The sequence below is a fragment of the Patiria miniata genome, unplaced genomic scaffold (genome assembly GCF_015706575.1).
Source record: "Patiria miniata isolate m_02_andy unplaced genomic scaffold, ASM1570657v1 HiC_scaffold_23, whole genome shotgun sequence".
Taxonomy (NCBI): domain Eukaryota; kingdom Metazoa; phylum Echinodermata; class Asteroidea; order Valvatida; family Asterinidae; genus Patiria; species Patiria miniata.
The window spans coordinates 6644843-6665638 of record NW_024037062.1 but is presented as its reverse complement, the minus strand read 5'-3'; the positions used below and the strand labels follow the sequence as shown (position 1 = coordinate 6665638).

General features: G+C 40.5%; 1 protein-coding gene and 1 long non-coding RNA gene across 2 annotated transcripts; both read right to left on the bottom strand.

Annotated features, from left to right (window-relative positions):
* Positions 1-639: 639 nt before the first annotated feature.
* On the bottom strand, positions 640-3680 carry LOC119731267. The gene is made up of 3 exons (XR_005271443.1): positions 3658-3680; positions 2119-2202; positions 640-726 (listed from the first exon to the last, which is right to left on the bottom strand). It is a non-coding gene; the product is annotated as an uncharacterized LOC119731267 (long non-coding RNA).
* Positions 3681-3694: 14 nt separating this feature from the next.
* On the bottom strand, positions 3695-19547 carry LOC119731427. The gene is made up of 11 exons (XM_038204597.1): positions 19431-19547; positions 18951-18995; positions 17064-17147; positions 13526-13645; positions 9513-9608; positions 8109-8163; positions 7588-7640; positions 7063-7182; positions 5606-5692; positions 4552-4640; positions 3695-3778 (listed from the first exon to the last, which is right to left on the bottom strand). The coding sequence occupies exons 1-11, from the start codon at positions 19536-19538 to the stop codon at positions 3736-3738; spliced, it is 900 nt and encodes a 299-aa protein (XP_038060525.1). The 5' UTR covers positions 19539-19547; the 3' UTR covers positions 3695-3735.
* Between the last annotated feature and the right edge of the window lie 1249 nt (positions 19548-20796).

Below are 20796 nucleotides of genomic sequence, written 5' to 3'. Positions count from 1 at the left end.
GAATGATTCTTGTACTAAAAGAAAGCTTATGAATCAGGCTTTCATATCCTAGATTTTCATAGGGCTACATACTTTTTCGTGGGATAATCAATATATATATCGAATATTCTCGATATTGGATTTCCAATAATTGAAGATTTTGATATCGCCTGTGCGAAGGCCAAAAAAAAAAAGTCTCCGGTTTCCTGGTATGCGCGCTCGTCGCCGTAGCCATGCACGTCGGCAAATGAAACAGTTTTTTTTAAATACAAGATGATGTCTCAAAACCGCCAAACTCACTGGTTTGACTGGAATCCTGCTGCTGCCCAAATTTCACGTGTTTTTTTAGATGGATTATGATCGAGAATAAGCTTTATGTGGCCTCTCTGGACTCCAAAATATTTGCACTACGTTTAGTCGGGCACCATTTGCATTCATCAGCCGACATTTGAAGCAAAAAAACAGGTAAAAAAAAAAATGCCGCGTCGCGCACCACTTTTTGGGCAAGCTCCATACTAGAAACCGGAGACTTTTTTGGGGGCATAAGCCAACTGTTCTCTATCATCAACCTGAGGGCGGCTTAAATATATTATTTCGCTCTGTGAATCTCCAAATAAGACGGACAGTCTATCTCAGTCATAATGAGTGTTTTGCATGTACCTGTACGGTGGTGTTGCTCAGGATGTCCTTTATGTCCGCAATCATCTGCTTGCATTCCGTGCAGACGTTACCGTCTGATGGAGGCACCTAGCACGGGAAGAAGAAATAGCACCTAAGCCGATAAAAATGGCAGCAGGGGATTGATGGCCCATCAGTTCATTGAAGCCTTGCATGATGGGTGCTAAAAGAGTCGAGCCATCTTTAGCCCTGCTTTCTGTACTCTGTAATGTTGCTTCTTCGACAGAAAAACCAACTCGAAAACTTAACTTAAACTATATGTCAAATGTATGTTTAAGACTGGTTGGAGTCTGAATGCTGATAATTACCCGAATCGAAGCTGAAGGTAATTATACGCATCCCAGACTCCCATCGGTTCTTAACCATAGTGTTTAATACCAACCTAGCACATATTTATTCCCATTCACAAATACCGGCACCTTTTCAAAATCAAAACAAAATCTAAAATCAAAACAAGTTAAAAATTAAACGTTTCCAACAATTTTGTAAAACAATTTCACTTTCTTTTTCTCGAAACACCCTCTACATGTAGCTCTATAATGGAGTGTCCTGCTCACGAGTAAGACATAAACATCTCCTTTTTTGGAGATTGGCGCTCGCGTCTTGCGTACTGCGCGATGACACGCAGATGCAGCTGTGGTGAGTGCATTGTGAATTTAGGACTATGAAATACTGACTCACTGGCAGTATTGCACATGCCTATGTAAGGATTGTGAACGTTCAACCAATAAAACGCTGGATTGTGAACGTTCCATCAATAAGACGGTAAAAGGCACTGGATTTCATAGGAGTCCAAATTTCACGTGACACACTGGAAAATGTCAGCCAGCTGGTGTTTTATCAACCGTTTAAGACCAGCCACGTGCTGGCTCTCAACCAATGGGAATCCAGGGTAAATGTCTAAGGTATTTATGAATATTACTTAATCAAACTGATATAAAGCAAAATCATCTGTACTACACCCTTCAGTAATTAAAGTGCAAGTCTGTAACTTCTAATCAACATGAAATAATCTGTGAAACTGGGGAACTCCCACAGTGGAATAATCACAAACTAGATGTTTGTGAACAAAATGTGGCTGTCATCATGACGTCACTTTATTTTCATCTATAAGACTCCCTGTGTAGGTATATGTACATATCAAGTTTCAACCCAATCGGACCTGTAGTTCTGGAGATATAGGCCTTGAAAATATGCACGTGACTCGTGACGATGTCATGATGTCCTCAATATTCAGCACACAACTGCAGGTGTTGGTCTAAGTGTATGCCAAGTAAAGGTATCAGATTTATTTTTGTGCCCCAAAAGTGCCAGGCACGATGAAAATGTGTACAAACGCTATGGGAACTTGGCTGACAAGGAAGAAAACAAAAACTTTACGAAAACAAAGGCCGTTTCGGCGAGTTGCCGAAACAACCAATAACATTTTGTGATAAAAACACTGCAACTTCTTCAACTCACCATAACGGCCTTGGCGGCTGGTCTGGGCTGGACATGCTCCACACTTGAGGTGCATAGTTGTATCATGGTGCACAGAGACGGTGTCTGTGAAGAGTTGTCAGAAATAACACTTTTGTCTAAAACTTAAACACCCAAAAAACTGATTAACTCCATGGAAACCCAAGAACCCAAAAGATACCAACTCAACAGACTCCACAATTCAAGACACAAACAGACACTCTTAACAAATACTCATGAACTCAAGGGCCATTTCAAACTGCCAAAGAGACTCTGAACTGCACTATAAACCGATTTTAAAAAACTGAAGATACTCAAACATGAAAGACACTAAAGGCCCTGTCAGACTGTCTGCGATCATATATGTCTGTCACTGCGTCCTTGAAAAGTGGCTGGGGCACAACAACACTACTAGATCGCAGCGACAACTACATAGGTTGCCAGATGGGCGCCAGAGGGTCTTAATGGTCCCCGATGAGGGCTAAAGTTTTTAACATGCTCAAAACAATCACAACACCTCTGCGCTCTGGCCAGGGCGCCGTGATGATACAACTCAGGCGTTGTGCCAGCGTCAATCGTGCCACATTGAAGTGGCATTGAGGCAGCCTAGGCGCAAGGCAGTCGATGTAGTCTCCATGAAAAAGTAACTCGATTGTGATGTACTTGTAGTATAAATTTGAAACTGGACTGCAGATTGACTGTATTTATACAGCGCAAGTGACATCACGTGAGCGTATTTTGGTCGTATAAAGAGCGCAATGCGAGCTACTAGGATTTATCAACAGCAAGCGGAGTGTAGTTTGGGGGCAGTGACAGCGCAGCGGCAAGCAGACTAGATCGAGTAATCGGGCTTGACAGGGGTGCATAGAGAGTGAGTTGAGTGCATCGTAAGCGCCTGATGAGCACAGTATGAGTGTACCGGTAGCTTGAGCTGCTTCTGGCCACTTCAGACGGAAATTGTCATTGTCGTGTGTCCTCGCTGCGATTGTTAAATCTATTAAATATTTTTTTTGTCACCGTAAGGTCTCCTATGAGAGCACTATAATGAGACAGGCCCTTTAGGAGCCCAATAAACATTCAAGAACTCAACCGACCCACTCAAAAGTGCAATTGATTCTAAAACAAACTTAACCAATCCTCAACATCTTTTTTGCTACCTAATAACCAAAGCCATTAAAAAGTCAACTCTAACACTCAACAGATGCTCAAAAACTCAACAGAAACTCGAAACTCGATGGCCACTCACCAGGGCACCTGTGATCATGCTCGGTATGAGTTGACCATAGTTTAGATGCCTTCAGTACGTGTTGCCAAATAACAAAGGAGCCATCAAAACTCAAGAGACACTCAAAACTCAAAAGCTCAGAACTCAAAAACTCACAGAAACTCAAAATTTGTCAGCCACTCAACTGAGTGATCATACTCAGGTGAGTGGATCATAGATGTTGACATCTTTGATAACAGTAGCCCCCAAAATTCAAGGCACTCCACAACTCAATACTCAAAAACTCTACGGAAACTCAACACTCAACAGTGACTCACCAGTTCATTTGTGAGGACGCTCATCAACGACGGGACCATAGTGTTTAATCACTCCAGTACAGGTAGCTGTGGAACCGCCTAGAGCGACACAGACAGCGATGGCCTTGTTGAATATATCTTTCTGTAGTGGGGAAAAAGTTGTCATTTTCGGTTTAGCAGTTTAGTATGGTACCACCAGCAGCCTCACTTACAAGCACTTGTGTTGCATAGTTGGTAGCCCAGGAGCTAATCTTAGGGTACTATTTCTCCGGTGAAAGTCGTGCAATGAACATGCAGGACATCTACTTATAGAAGTACTATCATGACTATATGGGTTTAACCCATTAACAACTGTATTACATTGTATGACATTGTATTCATTCACCAATGAATAGTGCTTTGGCAGTTCTGGGCAATGCAGGGAGTAACAGGCAGGGTGGTTTGGGGCAACACAGGGAGTAAAAGGCAGGGCGGTTTGGGGCAGTACAGGGAGTAACAGGCAGGTGGTTTTTGGCAGTACAGGAAGTAACAGGCTGGGTGGTTTGGTGCAATACAGGGAGCAACAGGCAGGGTGGGTTTTGGGCAATACAGGGAGTAACAGGGAGTAACAGGCAGGGTGGTTTGGGCAGTACAGGGAGAAACAGGCAGGGTGGTTCGGGCAATTCAAGGAGTAACAGGCAGGTGGTTTGGGCAGTACAGGAGAAACAGGCAGGGTGGTCTGGGGCAGTAAAGGGAGTAACAGGCAGGGTGGTTTGGGGCAGTAAAGGGAGTAACAGGCAGGGTGGTTTGGGGCAGTACTGGGAGTAATAGGCAGGGTGGTCTGGGGCAGTACAGGGAAAGGCAGATTGGTTTTTGAGCAGTACAAGGCTAACAGTAAGGTGCTACATATATAATAAACATATCCAGCAGACGTACTTGCACTGTTTGATTGTTGAGAATATATCTAACAAGTCCATAACTATCTCCTTACACTCTGCACAGGGATCTCCATTGCTCTTAGTAACCTAAGGGGACAGACAAAAGAGATAAACAAAGGAAAATTCATGAAGTTTATTTTGAAACGCCCAATCAAATGCAATTTTTTTTCATATGTATGTTGCGTACCGGCACTGTATTTTTAAAGGTTTTGCTTGTCCCGGAAGCCGCCTAGAGTTCTCTTTGTCCGCAGACTGACCTAATGACTGACTAACTTACTGGTTGTAACTGGCGAAGAGAGCCCGGCAGTGCTATCATATAGGATGACCCTGTAACACCAATGAATGGCTAAAGCCGCCCATTGTGTAGACAAGATGCATAAAAAGACTTGCAGTAAATAGAAATTCCGATTATTGACTGACTGGACTGACTGACTGACTCCCGGTTGACTGACTGACTTGCACTAAGACTGGTTGTAGACTGGTAAAGAGAACCGAGCAGTGCTATCATATAGGATTACCCTGTACCACCTTGGATGGGCTAAATCCGGCCCTTGGGCAGACCAGATGCATGGAAAGACTTCCAGTGAATAGCCATTCTGAATTAATTGACCGACTGGACTGACTGACTGACTGATTGTCACTTTGACTGGTTGTAGGCTGGTGAAGAGAACCGAGCAGTGCTTTCATATAGGATGACCCTGTAACACCTTGGATGGGCTAAATCCGGCCCACTGTGTAGACCAGATGCATGGAAAGACTTCCAGTGAATAGCCATTCTGACTTAATTGACCAATGGACTGATTGACTGACTGACTCCCCGTCACTTCGACTGTAGTAGACTGGTGAAGAGAGTCGGGCAGTGCTATCATATAGGATTACCCTGTAACACCAATGAATGGGGTAAAACCCGCGTGCATTGACTGACCACATGCATGAAAAGACTTCCAGTGAATAGCCATTCCAAATCAATTGAGTAGAATTGTGTGCATACTGGGACCGGCTCTACTAAGCTTGTCTTGTCTTGTCCTTTTATTGTGAGTATATTTAGATACCTGCTCAATGGATGAGACAACACGGCCAAGTTTGTAGAGAGAGCCTGCTGCACATAAACCCTGCTGAGGGCAGATAGTGCTGCCGTCCTGTGTGAGAGAAAAGTGATTAGAAGATCAATTTCCATGAGGATTACATGTACGTCAATTCAAAATGTGGGCACGTGTGGTCTAGCGGAGGATTCATGATCGTGAATTGTGGGTTCGAGCCCGGCGTGCCATGCGTGTTGTGCCCTTGAGTGAGGCGCTTTACCTCAATTACTCCTCTCAACCCAGGTGTTAAATGGGTACTGGCATTATTCCATGCTGAGAAGGTAACAGACTCGCTGTGGAGAAGGTGTGGCGATCCCCCCACAGCAGTATTTCATGGACTCAAGTCTGGCCCAATCGCTTTGGGCAGATGGGCACTCCGTTCCTGTGAACACAGGTTTGTCCCTTTACCTAATTGGAACAACTTACAAAATCTTCAGAACTACAAAGCATCACAACCTCAATTGTGGTATCAAATGAAAGGGGACAACAAGACCTTTCATTTGAGTACACTAAGATGGAATATGGTTGAGAGCATTTTTGTTGTCAGGGAAAAAAAATATTTTGGGGACAAAAATTATGGCTTTATTAGCAGCTTGCTTTTTACATGCAAAATGCAAGTGGGATTGTGAGTTTTTGTTTTTAAGGCAGAAGAAAAGTTCATTTTTTATGTCAAAAGAGATTTTGTTGATTAGTTTCTTATCTTTTACCAAACCTTAAATGCACAAGGAGATAGATAGTCCGACTAGTACGAAGACTGCAGCGCGCAGAATGTAAAAGGACGCAAAAAGTGTCATGCCAGTAACCATGGAATTGCCCTTAGTTTTTGTACACAAACAAAATCAGTGTTGAAAAGAAGATGTGAAAATATTTCAGTCTTAATAAATATTATGCCAAATGTTTAAAACTAAGGAAACTTGTGTGATAAATGTGTGGAAAAAACACATTTGAGTAATAATAATAATATAATAACTGTATTTTATAGCGCCTTTTGCCAGAGGATAAAAAGCGCAGGGGAAAATGCAACTAAAGACAGGTAAATGAAGTATATGAACATTATGAGACCCATTATGTAGCACCTTTTTTGCTAGGTGCTGTGGCGCATAATTACTGCTACTGCCAGAAACACCAGGGCAAACCCCTTCTCTTAGCGACCAGTGTTACTGGGTTCTTCAACGTGCATTACACAACACACGGGACCTACGGCTTTACGTCCCATCCGAAGGACGAAGCAATAACGGTAAAGTGCCTTGCTCAAGAGCACAAACACCATGTTCCCAAGGTCAGGATTCGAACCTATGTACCACAGCACACAAGTCGAACACCGTAACCATTGGACCACAGCGCCCCATTTTGATAAGTAAGTCATTTTGATAAAAAAATCACCTGATCTGAAAAAAGTCGCATGATGTAAAGTAAAAATTTCTCACCAGCAATGGAATCAGCTCTTGTAAAACTAGCGGTCCGAACTCGCCGATGTCTGTAGTACATGTATCCGGAGCTATGCCTAGGGCTTCACACACCTTGGTTAAGGTGGAGAACAAGTTTGTCTGGAAAAGACGGGAAACAACAATAAAAGAAATGTTAATGAAATCAACAGCATAAACAAGTTTACAAACAAGATTTCAAATTGTAAAAGTGAAACGTTTACATCAGGGTTGGCTGATTTAAATCACGTTGATTTAAATCACTGATTTTACCAAAAAAAGTGATTTAAATCAGTGATTTTTGTAACAGTGATTTAGAAACATTTTTAGACATATCAATGTTTTGAAAGTCAAAAAAAAATATCAAACAATCTGATTTAAATTTTAAAAAATCTGATAAATCAAATAAATCTTCTTTTTTTTAAATAAAAAATCACAAAATCGCAAACCCTGTGTATATGAAATGTTTTGTTGTTGTAAAAAGAATTGAAGACTTTACAGGGTGAGTCAAAAAAGGGGAACCCGAACCCCAGGGGAGTAACAAGCAACAGGGAGGTTTGGAGCGAGCAGTACAGGCGAGACTAACAGGCAGGTGGTTTGGAGCAAAACAGGGAGTAACAGGCAGAGCGGTTTGGGGCGGTACAGGAGTAACAGGCACGGTGGTTTGGGGCAGTACAGGAGTAACAGGTAGGGTGGTTTGGGGCAGTACAGAGAGTACAACAGTAACAGGCAGGGGTGGTTGGGGCAGTACAGAGAGTATCAGGCAGGGTGGTTTGGAGCAGATACAGGGAGTAACAGGCAAGGGTGGTTAGCGGCAGTACAGGGAGTAATAGGCAGGGTGGTTTGGGGCAGTACAGGGAGTAACAGGCCAGGGTGGTTTGGGGCAGTACAGGGAGTACAGGCAGGGTGGGTTTGGGGCTGTACAGTAAACAACAGGCAGGGTATTTTGAGGTTTTAAAGGAATAGATTAAACCAAAAATGCTACAAGTTGATGATCAGTTCAATCGTTAACACCCACCTGCACGGTTTCGTTGTTCAGGATGTCTTGCAAGTCTTGAGAATATTGCTTGCATCCTTGCAGGTGTCACCGTTAGCAGGAGGAACCTTTGAGACAGGAAGAAAATAAAACAGACAATCATTATGAATATTTGCAGTGAAAATAAAACTGTGGCATATCTCCATTAAAGGTACAGTCCATCTTTTGTTTCATTTGAAGCAATAAACATGCTCAAAATCTAAAGAAGGGTGCTGAAAAACTAACCTGATGAACTTTCAAATCAGCTTCAACATTCTAGGATCTCGATTTTAAATCAAAAGTTGCTGAATCACGTTTTGAATCGGGCCTGAATTCAGTGTTTCTCATCATTTTGGGACTGATAGATCTCACCCAAAAGCCTCTAAACCTGTTTTCCAGAGAGGGGGAAACCTTGTGTGGACATGGGCAAGTCCACACAACGTATCTGAAAACTGGTTTATGTGGACATCTTTTGTTCGGAAGTCCACACAGTGAATGTAATGCCTGTACACCTTTTGCACTTGATTGTATAGCAGAAATAGCAGTAATACTGATCTGTAGTCAACCCAACTAGTAACTCCCTAGATATTTTTTCTAGATGTAGCTTCAATCCTGTAAAATCCTCTAAATGCCTACATATAGAAATTGCACACAGCCTCAATCCTACAAAATGCTGTTATTTCTTAAATGTGGTCCTTGGAGGGGTGACTACTGCCTCAATCCTGCAAAATCCTCCAGCAATCACTGTCAATATTCATAAGATGTAATTTTGCGTCGGGGTGATGTAAATCAAACTAGGTTTTGCCCTTCACCGATGTATAAACACTGTATACTCAGTGTGTTACCTCCCGAGTGAAAGTTGGAAAAAAAATCACTCAGGTGGGACTCGCAACCCACGATCTCCTGCTTTCTAGTGCAGATGTCTTACCACTCGACCACCCAGCTAACGGGATCGTTGGCTGGTTCGAATCTGATGTATATAGCAGCGGGTACCGCATTAACTATTCATAAGATGGAATTTTGCGTCGGGGTGATGTAAATCAAATAGGTTTTGCCCTTCACCGACGTATAAACACTGTATACTCAGTGTGTTACCTCCCGAGTGAAAGTTGGGGGGAAAAAAAAATCGAGTCCCACCCGAGTGATTTTTTCCAACTTTCACTCGGGAGTATACAGTGTTTATACGTCGGTGAAGGGCAAAACCTTATTTGATTAGAAGCAGAGCAGTGACATCCTGGAGCAGTGCGGAGGATATCAAGCATAATCTAGGCCTAGACCTTGACGCAGTGCATTCTCCAAAATCAGCAACACACCTTTGCCATGTAGCCTCAATCCTGCAAAATCCTCCATTTTGAAAACAAAGTTTTTGGAGGATTTGGGAAGGTTAGGGTCAATGTTCAATTCAAATTGTCCAAAGTAGACGATTCATTCATGTTACCTGCATGAGTCGAGACATGGCTTGTGGCTTGCTGACTGCGCTGAAGTCTTGGCTGGGCGTACACACCTGGATGATCTCACACCAAACAGGCTCTTTCTAGAAAGCACAAGAAGAAATAAAATATGAACAATCATGAAGTCATTACTGGTAGCACAAAAGAAATCTGCTCGAAAAGAATCAACAAGCTGTTCCATCCTATGAAGACAATACAGGGTGAGTAAAAACAACCACCAAAACCCAAATATTGGGACTATTGTTGAGTGAAGTTCTGCATGTGGCACTTTCAAAATCTAGGATATGAACGCCCAATTCATTAACTTTCTTTTAGTTCAAGAATCATTTAAATCACTCATATAAGTTTCAACTTACGGAATTTTAAACACAACCACCATTTTAAAGTTCTGTCCATGGATCACAAAATAGGTAAGTGTTCTTTCAGCAAAACGAAAAACAAGTCAAATGGGGATGTGTTGAATTATTTCTGTTTCGCTGAAAGAATGCACACTTTTTTAGTGATCCGTGGACAGAAGTTTAAAACGGTGGTTGTGTTTAAAATTCCGTGTTTAAACTTGAAAAGTACATGAGTGATTTGAATGATTTTTGTACTAAAAAAAAAAGCTTATAAATTGGGCTTTTACAAGTATATCCTAGATTTTGAAAGTGCTACTTGCAGAACTTCAATAGTCCCGACATTTGGGTTTCATTTTTTTTGTTTACTCACCCTGTATACCATGTGACATTCGTTTGCAAAATCTTGTGGTCACGTGTATGCCATCTTTCAGCAAATGGTTCTCTTTTCCAATGCATGTATATCGTTCAGTGCTTTTAAAGTGTTCACATAAACTTTAATGTGGGCCAAATAACATGCAAAAAATGTTCGAGTTGCCCGCTGTTGCCTGTCGGCATGAAGTCACATGATCAATAGGCCAATCCACTAAGCCCAACCCACAACACTTTGACCAATCAAAGCCGTGCTTAAAGTCTGGCACGCGTGCACAAAAATCTGACATGCGTGCAGGTGCGTATGATGTTTGCGGCAGCATGCAGTGTGGCACTGAGAGAGGTGCATGTATGAAGCCAACAAGCAAAGTGGTATGGCTTTACACGTTTTATTATGAATGCAATGGTAAGAATATTTTCATATTCATATGGTGACAGATGGAATGTTCCATTCCATAAGGCGCAAAGTGGCATGGCTTTACACGTTTGTGATTGCAATGGTAAGAATATTTTCATATTCATATGGTGACAGATGGAATGTTCCATTCCATAAGGCGAAACTGAGTGGTATACAATGTTTGTGAGTGCAATGGTTAGAATAATTTCATGAGGTAAAAGATGACTGTTCCATTCCACAAGGCGAAGCCGAGGTGAATGGAACATTCGTCTGTCACCGAATGAAATTATTCTTCCATTGCACGAATGCAAAACATTCATTATTGTTTTAAATAACGCCTGAATACATCCTTAATTGTCATCTGATTGGTTGACTTGTGAACCGGTACTTACATTAATGTTCTACTTTTTCAGACAATCTGGTGGTCCCTTCCAATATCCGATTTATTCAAAACTGTCGACAAGTTCAGAACTAGCCAGCATACATGTACTCAATTTATCTCGGTCTAAAACTATTCCACAACTAAGTTCAGAACTTCATATCCATTATATATGTATTTAAATACTGTTATCGACAAGTTCAGATTTTTTTTGCTTCTTTGTGTTAGCTGTGTCAGCATTTGGAGTTCCGGAATTTTCTTCGGAGAACAAACGGAGATTCTCGCGCATTGTCCGCCAAATTGACATTCTGTGAATCAGATTCGTAATACAGCGCCACCACCGGCAGTAATGAAACCGTGCAATGGAAGTTCTACATGTATAATTCACCATGCAATAGAACTGCTATTTTTGTAGTGCATCCGCGCCGTGCGTTAGGACGAATAATTCAAGACATGTGATCAACGATCCACCAATCAGATGACGGGGATTTGTTCAGGTGTTGTATAAATGGAATATTCCATCAGTAACTACAAATGAAATTATTCTTTCCATTAATTGCACGAATGTGAAAAATTCATTATTGTTTTATACAACACCTGAATAAATCCTCGTCATCTTATTGGTCAGAGCCGCCAAAAGTGTTACCGTGCAATGGAACTTCCATTTACAGCGGAATAGAACTTCTATTTTTGTGGTGTGGCCACGCCGTGCATTGGGATAAAAAAAATTGATGAAATGTGACCAACAACCTGACCAATCAGATGACGGGGATTCATTCAGGCGTTGTATAAAATGAATTGGTCAATTGAAGCTGTACGCTGGAACTGTGACAATATCATGAATATGATTTATATTAACTGAATGAGCCAAAAGGATGTGTGCTTTTTGCTTTTAAAGGGATCAATTTATGATGCAGTAATTCTTGAAAAGCAGATAAAATTGCAACCTGCTCCAAACAAACATTTTTTACAATAAACAGGTATCACAAGTCCCAAGTTCCCCAACATTATTCTTAATTAATGAAATAGAAATGCACGATTTCAACAATATCCCAAATGCAAATGACAGAGGACACTCTTCTGCCCATCTTGTGAGAAAATGATAGAAATCCAATCACGCATACCAACACGAAGTCATTTGAATGAAAAAAGTGCCAATAAAAAAAGTTGCAGTAAACAGCATTGCTCCAATGTACCGTAATTTTGGAATATACATGTAAGCTGCGGCTTATACGTTGAATTTGCCCCATGAAAATGTTTACTGCGGCTTATACACAGGGCGGCTTATACGCCGAGCCGTGAAGAATAAAACAGATAATTATAGACCTTTTAACAGATGATTAGACCTTTTAATGCAAAGATGACAAAGAAAATGCAAATTAAATGTAACATTTTTGAAATTGGTTTTTTCTTGTTCTTCCTCTTTCAAGTAGAGACTCTTGTTTTTACATGGGAAATTTCAAAAATGTTACATTTAATTTGCATTTTCTTGTCATCTTTGCATTAAAAGGTCTGCAATTATCTGTTAGATTACCAAGATTGCGTCTTGTTTTAGTTAAACATCCTTTTAAACAAGGAAACTTTTGTAAGGTAAAGTTATTAATTAATGAAAGTCTACCCTGCCTTGCAGGATCACTCAAACCAGTACATTGGAGCGATGCTGTTTATTGCAACTTTTTTTATTAGCACTTTTTTAATTCAAATGAGCTTCGTGTTGGTATGCGTGATTGGATTTCTATCATTTTCTCACAAGATGGGCAGAAGAGTGTCCTCTGTCATTTGCACTTGGGATATTGTTGAAATCGTGCATTTCTATTTCATTAATTAAGAATAATGTTGGGGGGAAACTTAGGACTTGTGATACCTGTATAAGGTGAGTAAAAACAGATAAAACCCTAATGGCAGGACCAATTTTAAATAAAGTTTTGCCTGTAGCACTTTCAAAATCTAGGATATGAAAGCCCAGTCATGAGCTTTCTCTCAGTACAAGAATCATTCAAATCACTCATGTACTTTCAAGTTACAGAATTTTGAACACAAACCCCGTTATAAAGTTCTGTCCACAGATCACAAACAAGTGTTCTTTCAGCAAAATGAAAACAGTCACATACATGTAGGGATGTGTGTGAATTGTTTTCGTTTTGCTGAAAGAACACTTGCTTGTTTGTGATCCGTGGACAGAACTTTAAAACAGGGTTTGTGTTCAAAATTCCGTCACTTGAAATGTACATGAGTGATCTGAATGATTCTTGTACTAAAAGAAAGCTTAATGACTGGGCTTTAATGTCCTAGATTTTAAAAGTGCAACAGGTAAAACTTCATGCAAAAATTGGTCCTGCCATTTGGGTTCTTTTTTTTGGTCTCGTCCTGTATAAGCAAATAACACTGTGCTAGGATTAATATGAATTGTGAAAATGGGATGCTTTATTTGGGGGGGTGTGGGTGGGGGGGGGGGGGGGGTTGGGGGGATGCTGTTGCTGCAAGCCATGTAAAATATATGACTTGACAGGCTCTCACCAGCTGAGAAGTTACAAATTGGACAAATTTGCCCACATATTGGTTGACAAACTGTTCGCACTCGGCCGTTGAGTGGCCTTCATATCTGCAGAACAATGATGCTTCCGTCTGCACTGTCTTCTGTTATGTCAAGGGAATTTTTAAAGTAACAGACACCATTTCCAAACATTCAAAACTAAAACGGACAAAATAAGGAGAAAAAAAGATATTTTTTTTTCAAATACTGCCCCGAATTGACTGACTTTAGTTCAGTTTGCAATTTGTTACATCTATGAATGAGAGTAAAATTTCCCAAGTGACAAACTGGGACATTGTACCACAAGAGGGCGCAATTCAAAATGTATTGAACATTTTGGAACAGAGGGCTCTCGACGAAAACCTTGCTCTGGGTCAAGAAAATGAGGACACATTTTCGCAATTTTCTCAAAAGTATGATATCTACTGAGCTGAAATTTCGACAGGTTGGTTTTTAATAACCTCCTTCAGATGTACTGTAATGGTGTTCAATGGAATCACAGCCTACAGGGTGAGTCCAAAAAAAAATTCGGGACCATTGTTTTAGTAACATTCTGCATGTAGCACTTTCAAAATCTAGGATATGAAAGCCCAATTCATTAACTTCCTTTTAGTACATGAATCATTCAAATCACTCATGTACTTTCAAGTTACAAAATTGTAAAACACAACCAGGTCTGTCCAAGGATCAAAGAAAAGGTGCATGTTCTTTCTGAAAAATGAAAGCAATTCACACACATCCCTATGTGAATTGTTTTCGTTTTGCTGAAAAAAAAAAACATTAACTTTTTTGTGTGATTCGTGGAGAGAACTTTAAAATAGTGCTTGTGTTTAATGTCCTGTAACTTGAAAAGTACATGAGTGATTTAAATGATTCTTGAATGGAAAGAAAACTTGTAAAATGGGCTTTCAAATCCTAGATTTTGATAGTGCTACATGCAGAACTTCAGTAACAAAAATTGGTTCTGCTATGTGGTTGGTTTGTTTTTTTTTAGACTCACCCTGTTCATGTGATCATCGGCCCACCAATCAGATGACGGGGATTTATTCAGGCATTTTAGGCCAAGTTCGCGCAAGGACTATAGTTGACCAATGGTTAACTTACGTTTGCCCGAACTCTGTCTAGTCGACGGTGGTTGACTACGCAAGTCGACTATTTGGAACCAGCCTACTGGGGTTGGTTGCTTCGCTGGTAACCAATAGCCGCGCGCATTCATAACGCTAGCAGAGAGCCAGGATCCAGAAGTTTTGCGATGACATTTTGACCAGCGTTTGACTAGAGACGTTCGCACGTTGCTATCAGTGCGCAGGCGTAAGGTACGTCACAAATCAACCACTAGTCGACTAATGGTCCTTGCCCGAACTTGGCCGTAGTAAGCACTGCTAGGTCATGTGATGGTGTTTGTTTGTTGTTTTTGAGCAGGGTGATGGTTTTGCTGCAAGCCATGTAAATTGGACTTGACAGACGCTCACCAGTTGGAATTGACAAATTGGGTAAATTTGCCCACATAGTTGCCGATAAACTTTTCACACTCAGCCTGTGAGTGGTGTTCAAACAAGCAGAATAACGCCGCTCATACTGCACATACTCCTGTTTGTTACAAAGGATTTGTTTTTCGGCACAAAAAGCTTGTAAACCAATGGCTGAATTCCAAAGCGAGAGAATTTACACTTTCTGGGGTTAAACACAACAGTGAAAACTTCAAAAGCTCCAAAAAGCTACGAATCCGATACGAAAGACGTTCTAAGTTGAAGGACTTTATTAAGGACAAAAACATACCCCAAGTCGATGTTTTCTAATTGGGTTTTTAAAGAGGAAAAAACATGATAGTCGCTCGTATTTGAAGTCTAAATATGAAGCTTTTTAACTTGTGCCACAAAAATGTGAAATGTTTATAGACGTTAAGGGTGTGCATCGGAACCGGGTTCCCGGGTACCCGAGTACCCGACCGCTGATGTCAGGAACCGGTTCCAGATTATGGGAAATTACTTAGTAACTTCTCCAACGATGAAAGGAAAGGTTTTGAATGCCATTTGTGGGAATTTTCAAAATGAAAACCTGGCTACATGGAAAACCAAAACCGACCTCACATTTTGGTACATTTTAACAGGCGACTGATAAGGCACACGAAGATTGCAAGTTTAGAACGTTAAGCTAGAAAGACCTTCAGACAACTTACAGGGTTTGAATTTAAGGGTTGGGTTCTTTTAGGGGTGGCCAGCGAATCTGTTTTTCCCAAAACGACATCCGTTTCCCATCTTCTGATTGGTCCATTACATGCATTTCTAATGTCTTATTCTCCACAACACAAACCCAAGATAGGCTTTACGTCTTGTGACAAATGTAACTTCCTCACTTTGGTTATTTAAAAGGTAAAATGAGAAGAAGTGAAAAAACACTCACTGATATTCGAACTGGGATCACCTGATTAAAAGTCAGGACTACTTCCAACCAGTCCACAAATCAGCTGCCAATCGTCGGTGATTTAAACACCATTATTCCTTGTTATACGACTTGTTCTCTAAAGCCCTGGACATCATGAATATGCATAACAAAGTGAGAGCGCCCTCTTTTAATATTGTCCGATCTCATTTGGGAAAAAAACAATTCGCAGCCAGGTGCACATGCACAGCACTAATGCACACAACTAATAGCTGTCAAATTGTCTTTAAAAAAAATTGAGGAAATCACAGAGGTTAAGAACTTGGCACTTATTACTAAGGGAATAAATGTGTGCTCCGGAGGTTTTTATCACTCTGGTTAAGACCAGGTAATTATCAGCACCCAGACTCTAAGTGGTCTTAAACAGAGTGATAAATACCGACGGAGCACATATTTATTCCCATTCATAAATACCTTTTCGGTAAAAATAAAATCATATAATTCGTTCAAAACATCCCGATTTTGTTCAACAAATTCACTTTATGCTTTTTGAAACATCCCTCTTGCAAAATAATGGAGTGTTCAGCTGGCGAGTAAGATGTAAACAACCCTTTTATGGAGATTGACGCACGCGTATCATGTTCTGCGCGATGTCGCGCAGAACGCACCTGGCGCGTTGCGTTTTGAATTTAGAACTATAAAATTCTGACTCCCTGGTAGTGTTGCACATGCCTACGTGAGGATTGTGAACGTTCAACCAATGAAACGATAAGAGGCACTGGATTTTTAGGAGTCCACACTTATTGTGACACTGGAAAAGTGTTTAAGACCAGCTAGCCATGTCTTTATCATCCGTTTAAGACCGGCCACGTGACGGGCTCTCGACCAATAGGAATGCGTAAACTGTCTTAGGTATTTATGAATACAAATAAATAAGGTGTAATTCTTTCAGCTCTGTATGAATTTATGAACAGTACAATTTGATCATTCAGTTCCTTTTTGGTGATGGTAGAAATTTGGATACTAATATACCACCAAGTTAGGAACTTATTTTTTTTTTGCAGCCAAATTTCTAAAATGTCAATTTGTGTGACACCAAATGATACAAACTTGAGAATTTTTTGCAGATATTAATTTTACCTGGAATGTGCTGTTGCCAGTGATGGTAGCCAGACCACTGAATACTTGCTTGCAACTGGAACACAGGTCACCATTAGGCACGGGCTGGAAAAGACGCAAGATAATCGTAAGAGCAAAAAGAAGCCATTACAATTCGCCGATTTCAGATAGAATAGACCATTTGCAGCTATCCCAAAAGTAACATACCAGATGTGAAAAAGCTTACTTTAATTGGCTTAAAGATAGTAATTACACTATTACTCCCTGTGAAATTATTCCTTCTGGCATGCTGTCATTTTGAAGAAATCAAAAATAAAAAGGTCACTCCCAAAGATGTGTCAAGTGACACATTCTTGGACATTTCGGTGAATCCACTCCCATGCATTCTAATTTGTACTTGGTTTTCAATTGGGCAAATCCGTGAATGGGTGACAACCGGCTGAATGAGAATCATGTCCTGAATGCTGATTTCGGGATTGTGTCAAGGGAGGTTGCAATTCAAATATGACTTGGCAACTTTGGAATTGAAATCTAAAATCCAGATCCAGAATATTGTTTTCTCAAAAAACCCAGTATACAGGGTGGATAAAAAAAAAGAAACCGAGATATTATTCCTTATTGGAACAGAAGTAGGGCACATGTGAATCAAACGGCACCATGATCAAACGGCAAAATGACACCATGACCATGTCCTTACATTGACAGTTGACTGAGCAGTGACCAATTTTATGAAAGGGTCTATTTAGAGAATTGCGCCACTTTTCATGGTGAAATCTCTTTTTTTTTCCCACCTGCCTTGATTGGCAACCATAGCCTTTCACTATGACAAATGACACAACAGAAACCACAATTGAAAAGTGGCCCAATTCTCTAAATCGACCCTTTCGCAAAATTGGTCACTGCTCAGTCAACCGTGAATGTAATGACATGATCAGGGGTGTCATTTTAAAGAGGCGATTCAACCCTAACAGAGGAATATCTCCTTTTGATTCACATGTGCACTACTTCTGTTCCAATTAGTTTCGGTTTTTTTTATCCACCCTGTACAGAACTCTGCCTTTAAGGCCATGGATATTTCACTCAGCAATCAGTTTTGTAGTGTACACAGCATACATTTGTGGCCATTTCTTGGTAAATTTATAACTATTAAACATCCATTAGGCCAAAAAAATGTAATTTTGTAATTGTGCTTCTGGAAGCCAGACTGAGGGAGTGATGGTCGTGAATCTAAAACCTGTGAACGCTTTTTAATTAGCACGATATGTAAGGCAGCGAGCAGACTATTGACCAGCCTGGCAGCACATGCACAATGTCCATGTCACTGTGGTCTGATGCAAAGATCCTACGTTATCGTTTTCTCTGATTTTTGTCTTGACTATCCAAATAGTGGGTGCAGAATTCTCAAACCTTATGGCCTAACCGAGGTCACCTCAAGCTCCACCCTGAATGATATTTTTGAGAGTTTTACGGGGATCGAAGCGTCATCTGCAACATCAGCCAACAGAAGAAAAAAAGTAGTAAAAAAAAAAAAAAACGTGTCGCCGCACTACTACTTTTGGGGAAAGCTCCATACCAGAAATCAGAGACTTTTATTACACAATACCATTATACCATTCTGCCTTTAAAATGTACTCCACGCATCAAAAAATTCAACTTTTAGCTCTTGAATTTTCAACTCATTGTTTCGGCAAAAAAAAACACCGTAGTTTTTTCTTTATTTTGGATGCGTCAGGCACCAATTTACCCTGGGCAAAACAGTAAAGTATTTCGGGAGTGGCAATTAAATTAAAATCTGTATAACTGCCCATACACAAATCTGTTTATAACAAATTGCTGTCCAAATAAAGAAGTACAGTGTATGATTTTCTTTTATGGTGTACAACTAAAGGGTTTAGTCATTCCTCATACCTTGTTGTACGACGGGCACTGCATGAAAATGTTGCAAACTTTATCCTGAAATAAAAAAAAAAATACATGTAATGATATTAATAAAATTATCGATAATGGGTCACTTGGGAGACATTCCCAATAGACCCGAGACCTAAATGTAACGACGTAATGGCTTTGTTTATATATGCATGTGCTTTCCTATGGGAGCGAAGTCGGGACGCCAGATGAAGTAGGGACCGTCTACCACATAGGAAAGTGCACATGTAAACAAAGCGTGACGTCATTAGGTCTCAGGCCTATTTACTGATTGGACACACGAGTATTCGATCTAGACTATCTAGGCATAAGTTAGCTGTATTCGCTACTATGTGACAGGGGCTTAACCAGGAGATTGGCCGAGTCGTTAATCCTTGTGTGTAGCATCTGTGCTCAGAATAACACTGCAAGAAGAAAAAAGTACACAAAACTGAGGGGTGTGTTTTATTTGTAAAGACTTACCGAGTGTTGGATGATGAAACTGATGACCATAGGGCCAAACTGGTTGACAGCCTGTGTGCAAGTATCTTTGGAGTAGCCTTCCACCTGGCAATACTCGATCGCATACATAAGCGCGTATTTCTGGGAAAAGCATTGAAACATACCGAAACATAGGTAAACTAGAAGGCACTCAGAGAGCGCAAACTCCGCCAAGGCTGAAACATTCTTCGCTATATTGTCAGTACACCCAATAGAAATATTCACATATCCTCTGGACTGGCATATTTTATTGTACATTCCCAACTCGCCCATAGTATCAAATGGTTCAGTCCATTGACCTGTCGGTTTCAATGTGTGTGTGCGCTATGCTCTCAGGCTGCACGCTGGATGACACTGGTCCCAATTTCATGGTCTCTACACATAGCATGTTCGCACATACATGTACACAAATGTTGGAAAGAATCCTTTAGAAAAATTCCTGATCCAGACTCAGATCTCGATCACTTCCAAAATTTAATCAACTCGTACTTGTACCAAGGACCACCCCTAAAACAAAATGTCATGAAAATCCGTCCGTAACTTTTTGAGTTATCTTGTTAACAGACAAGCCAACAAACAAACCAACGCCGATGAAAACATTACCTCCTTTGCGGAGGAGGTAATTATAATAACTAGCGAGATGCCGCGCTTCGCATGGCACCCACTAGCTGGGTGGAGTCGTATACTACTGTATTACTTTTGGCTAAATTTGCATTTTGACCCAAAGTGGGAGTAGTAAATCTTGGTGCAGCAATTTCGCCACCTTTTTCATCATGAAAGTTATGTTTTAGCGATAATGTTGTAATATTTAACTATTCAATGCCTGCAAGAAAAAATTTGCCAAAAACCCCCAAAACAAAACACCTAAATCATTTTTAACACCCGAGGGCACTTATAAAAATGTCTTGTAATACGACAGACAGGCGATGGGATTGTTCATTTGATGATACATGTAAAAGCATGGCATTTGGCACACAGTCAGAGTATGTCATGAGAAAGATATTTGGCTATAGGGCCATTCCAGATTTGTCCTTTGAAAAAAATATTGTGGTAGAATAACAAGCAACGGCAGCCATTTTGAAAAAAATTCGTTTTTCCACCAATATTATTTTAAAGGACACAGAAGTCAAAATATGTCAACCAATATAACAATGCTGACACCAGATTTGACAGGAGTCAACATTCATGTGAAACTGGATAAGTGTTTAAGACCAGCCAGCCGGTCTTTATCAACCTTTTAAAAACTGGCCACGTGACGGGCTCTCGACCATAGGATGGGTAAACTGTCTTTGTATGAATGTGTTTTACATACTGCTCTGAATATTGACTCCCGACTAGTGTGATCAAT

Bases quoted from the DNA above. Each gene is read 5' to 3' on its own strand.
- LOC119731427 (XM_038204597.1), bottom strand. From the start codon at position 19,538: ATGTATGCGATCGAGTATTGCCAGGTGGAAGGCTACTCCAAAGATACT. The intron at 18,996-19,430 runs GTAAGTCTTTAC...TTTTTATTTCAG, and splicing joins GTTTCATCATCCAACACTCG to GATAAAGTTTGCAACATTTT. The intron at 9,609-13,525 runs GTGAGAGCCTGT...TGTGCTTTCTAG, and splicing joins AATTTGTAACTTCTCAGCTG to AAAGAGCCTGTTTGGTGTGA.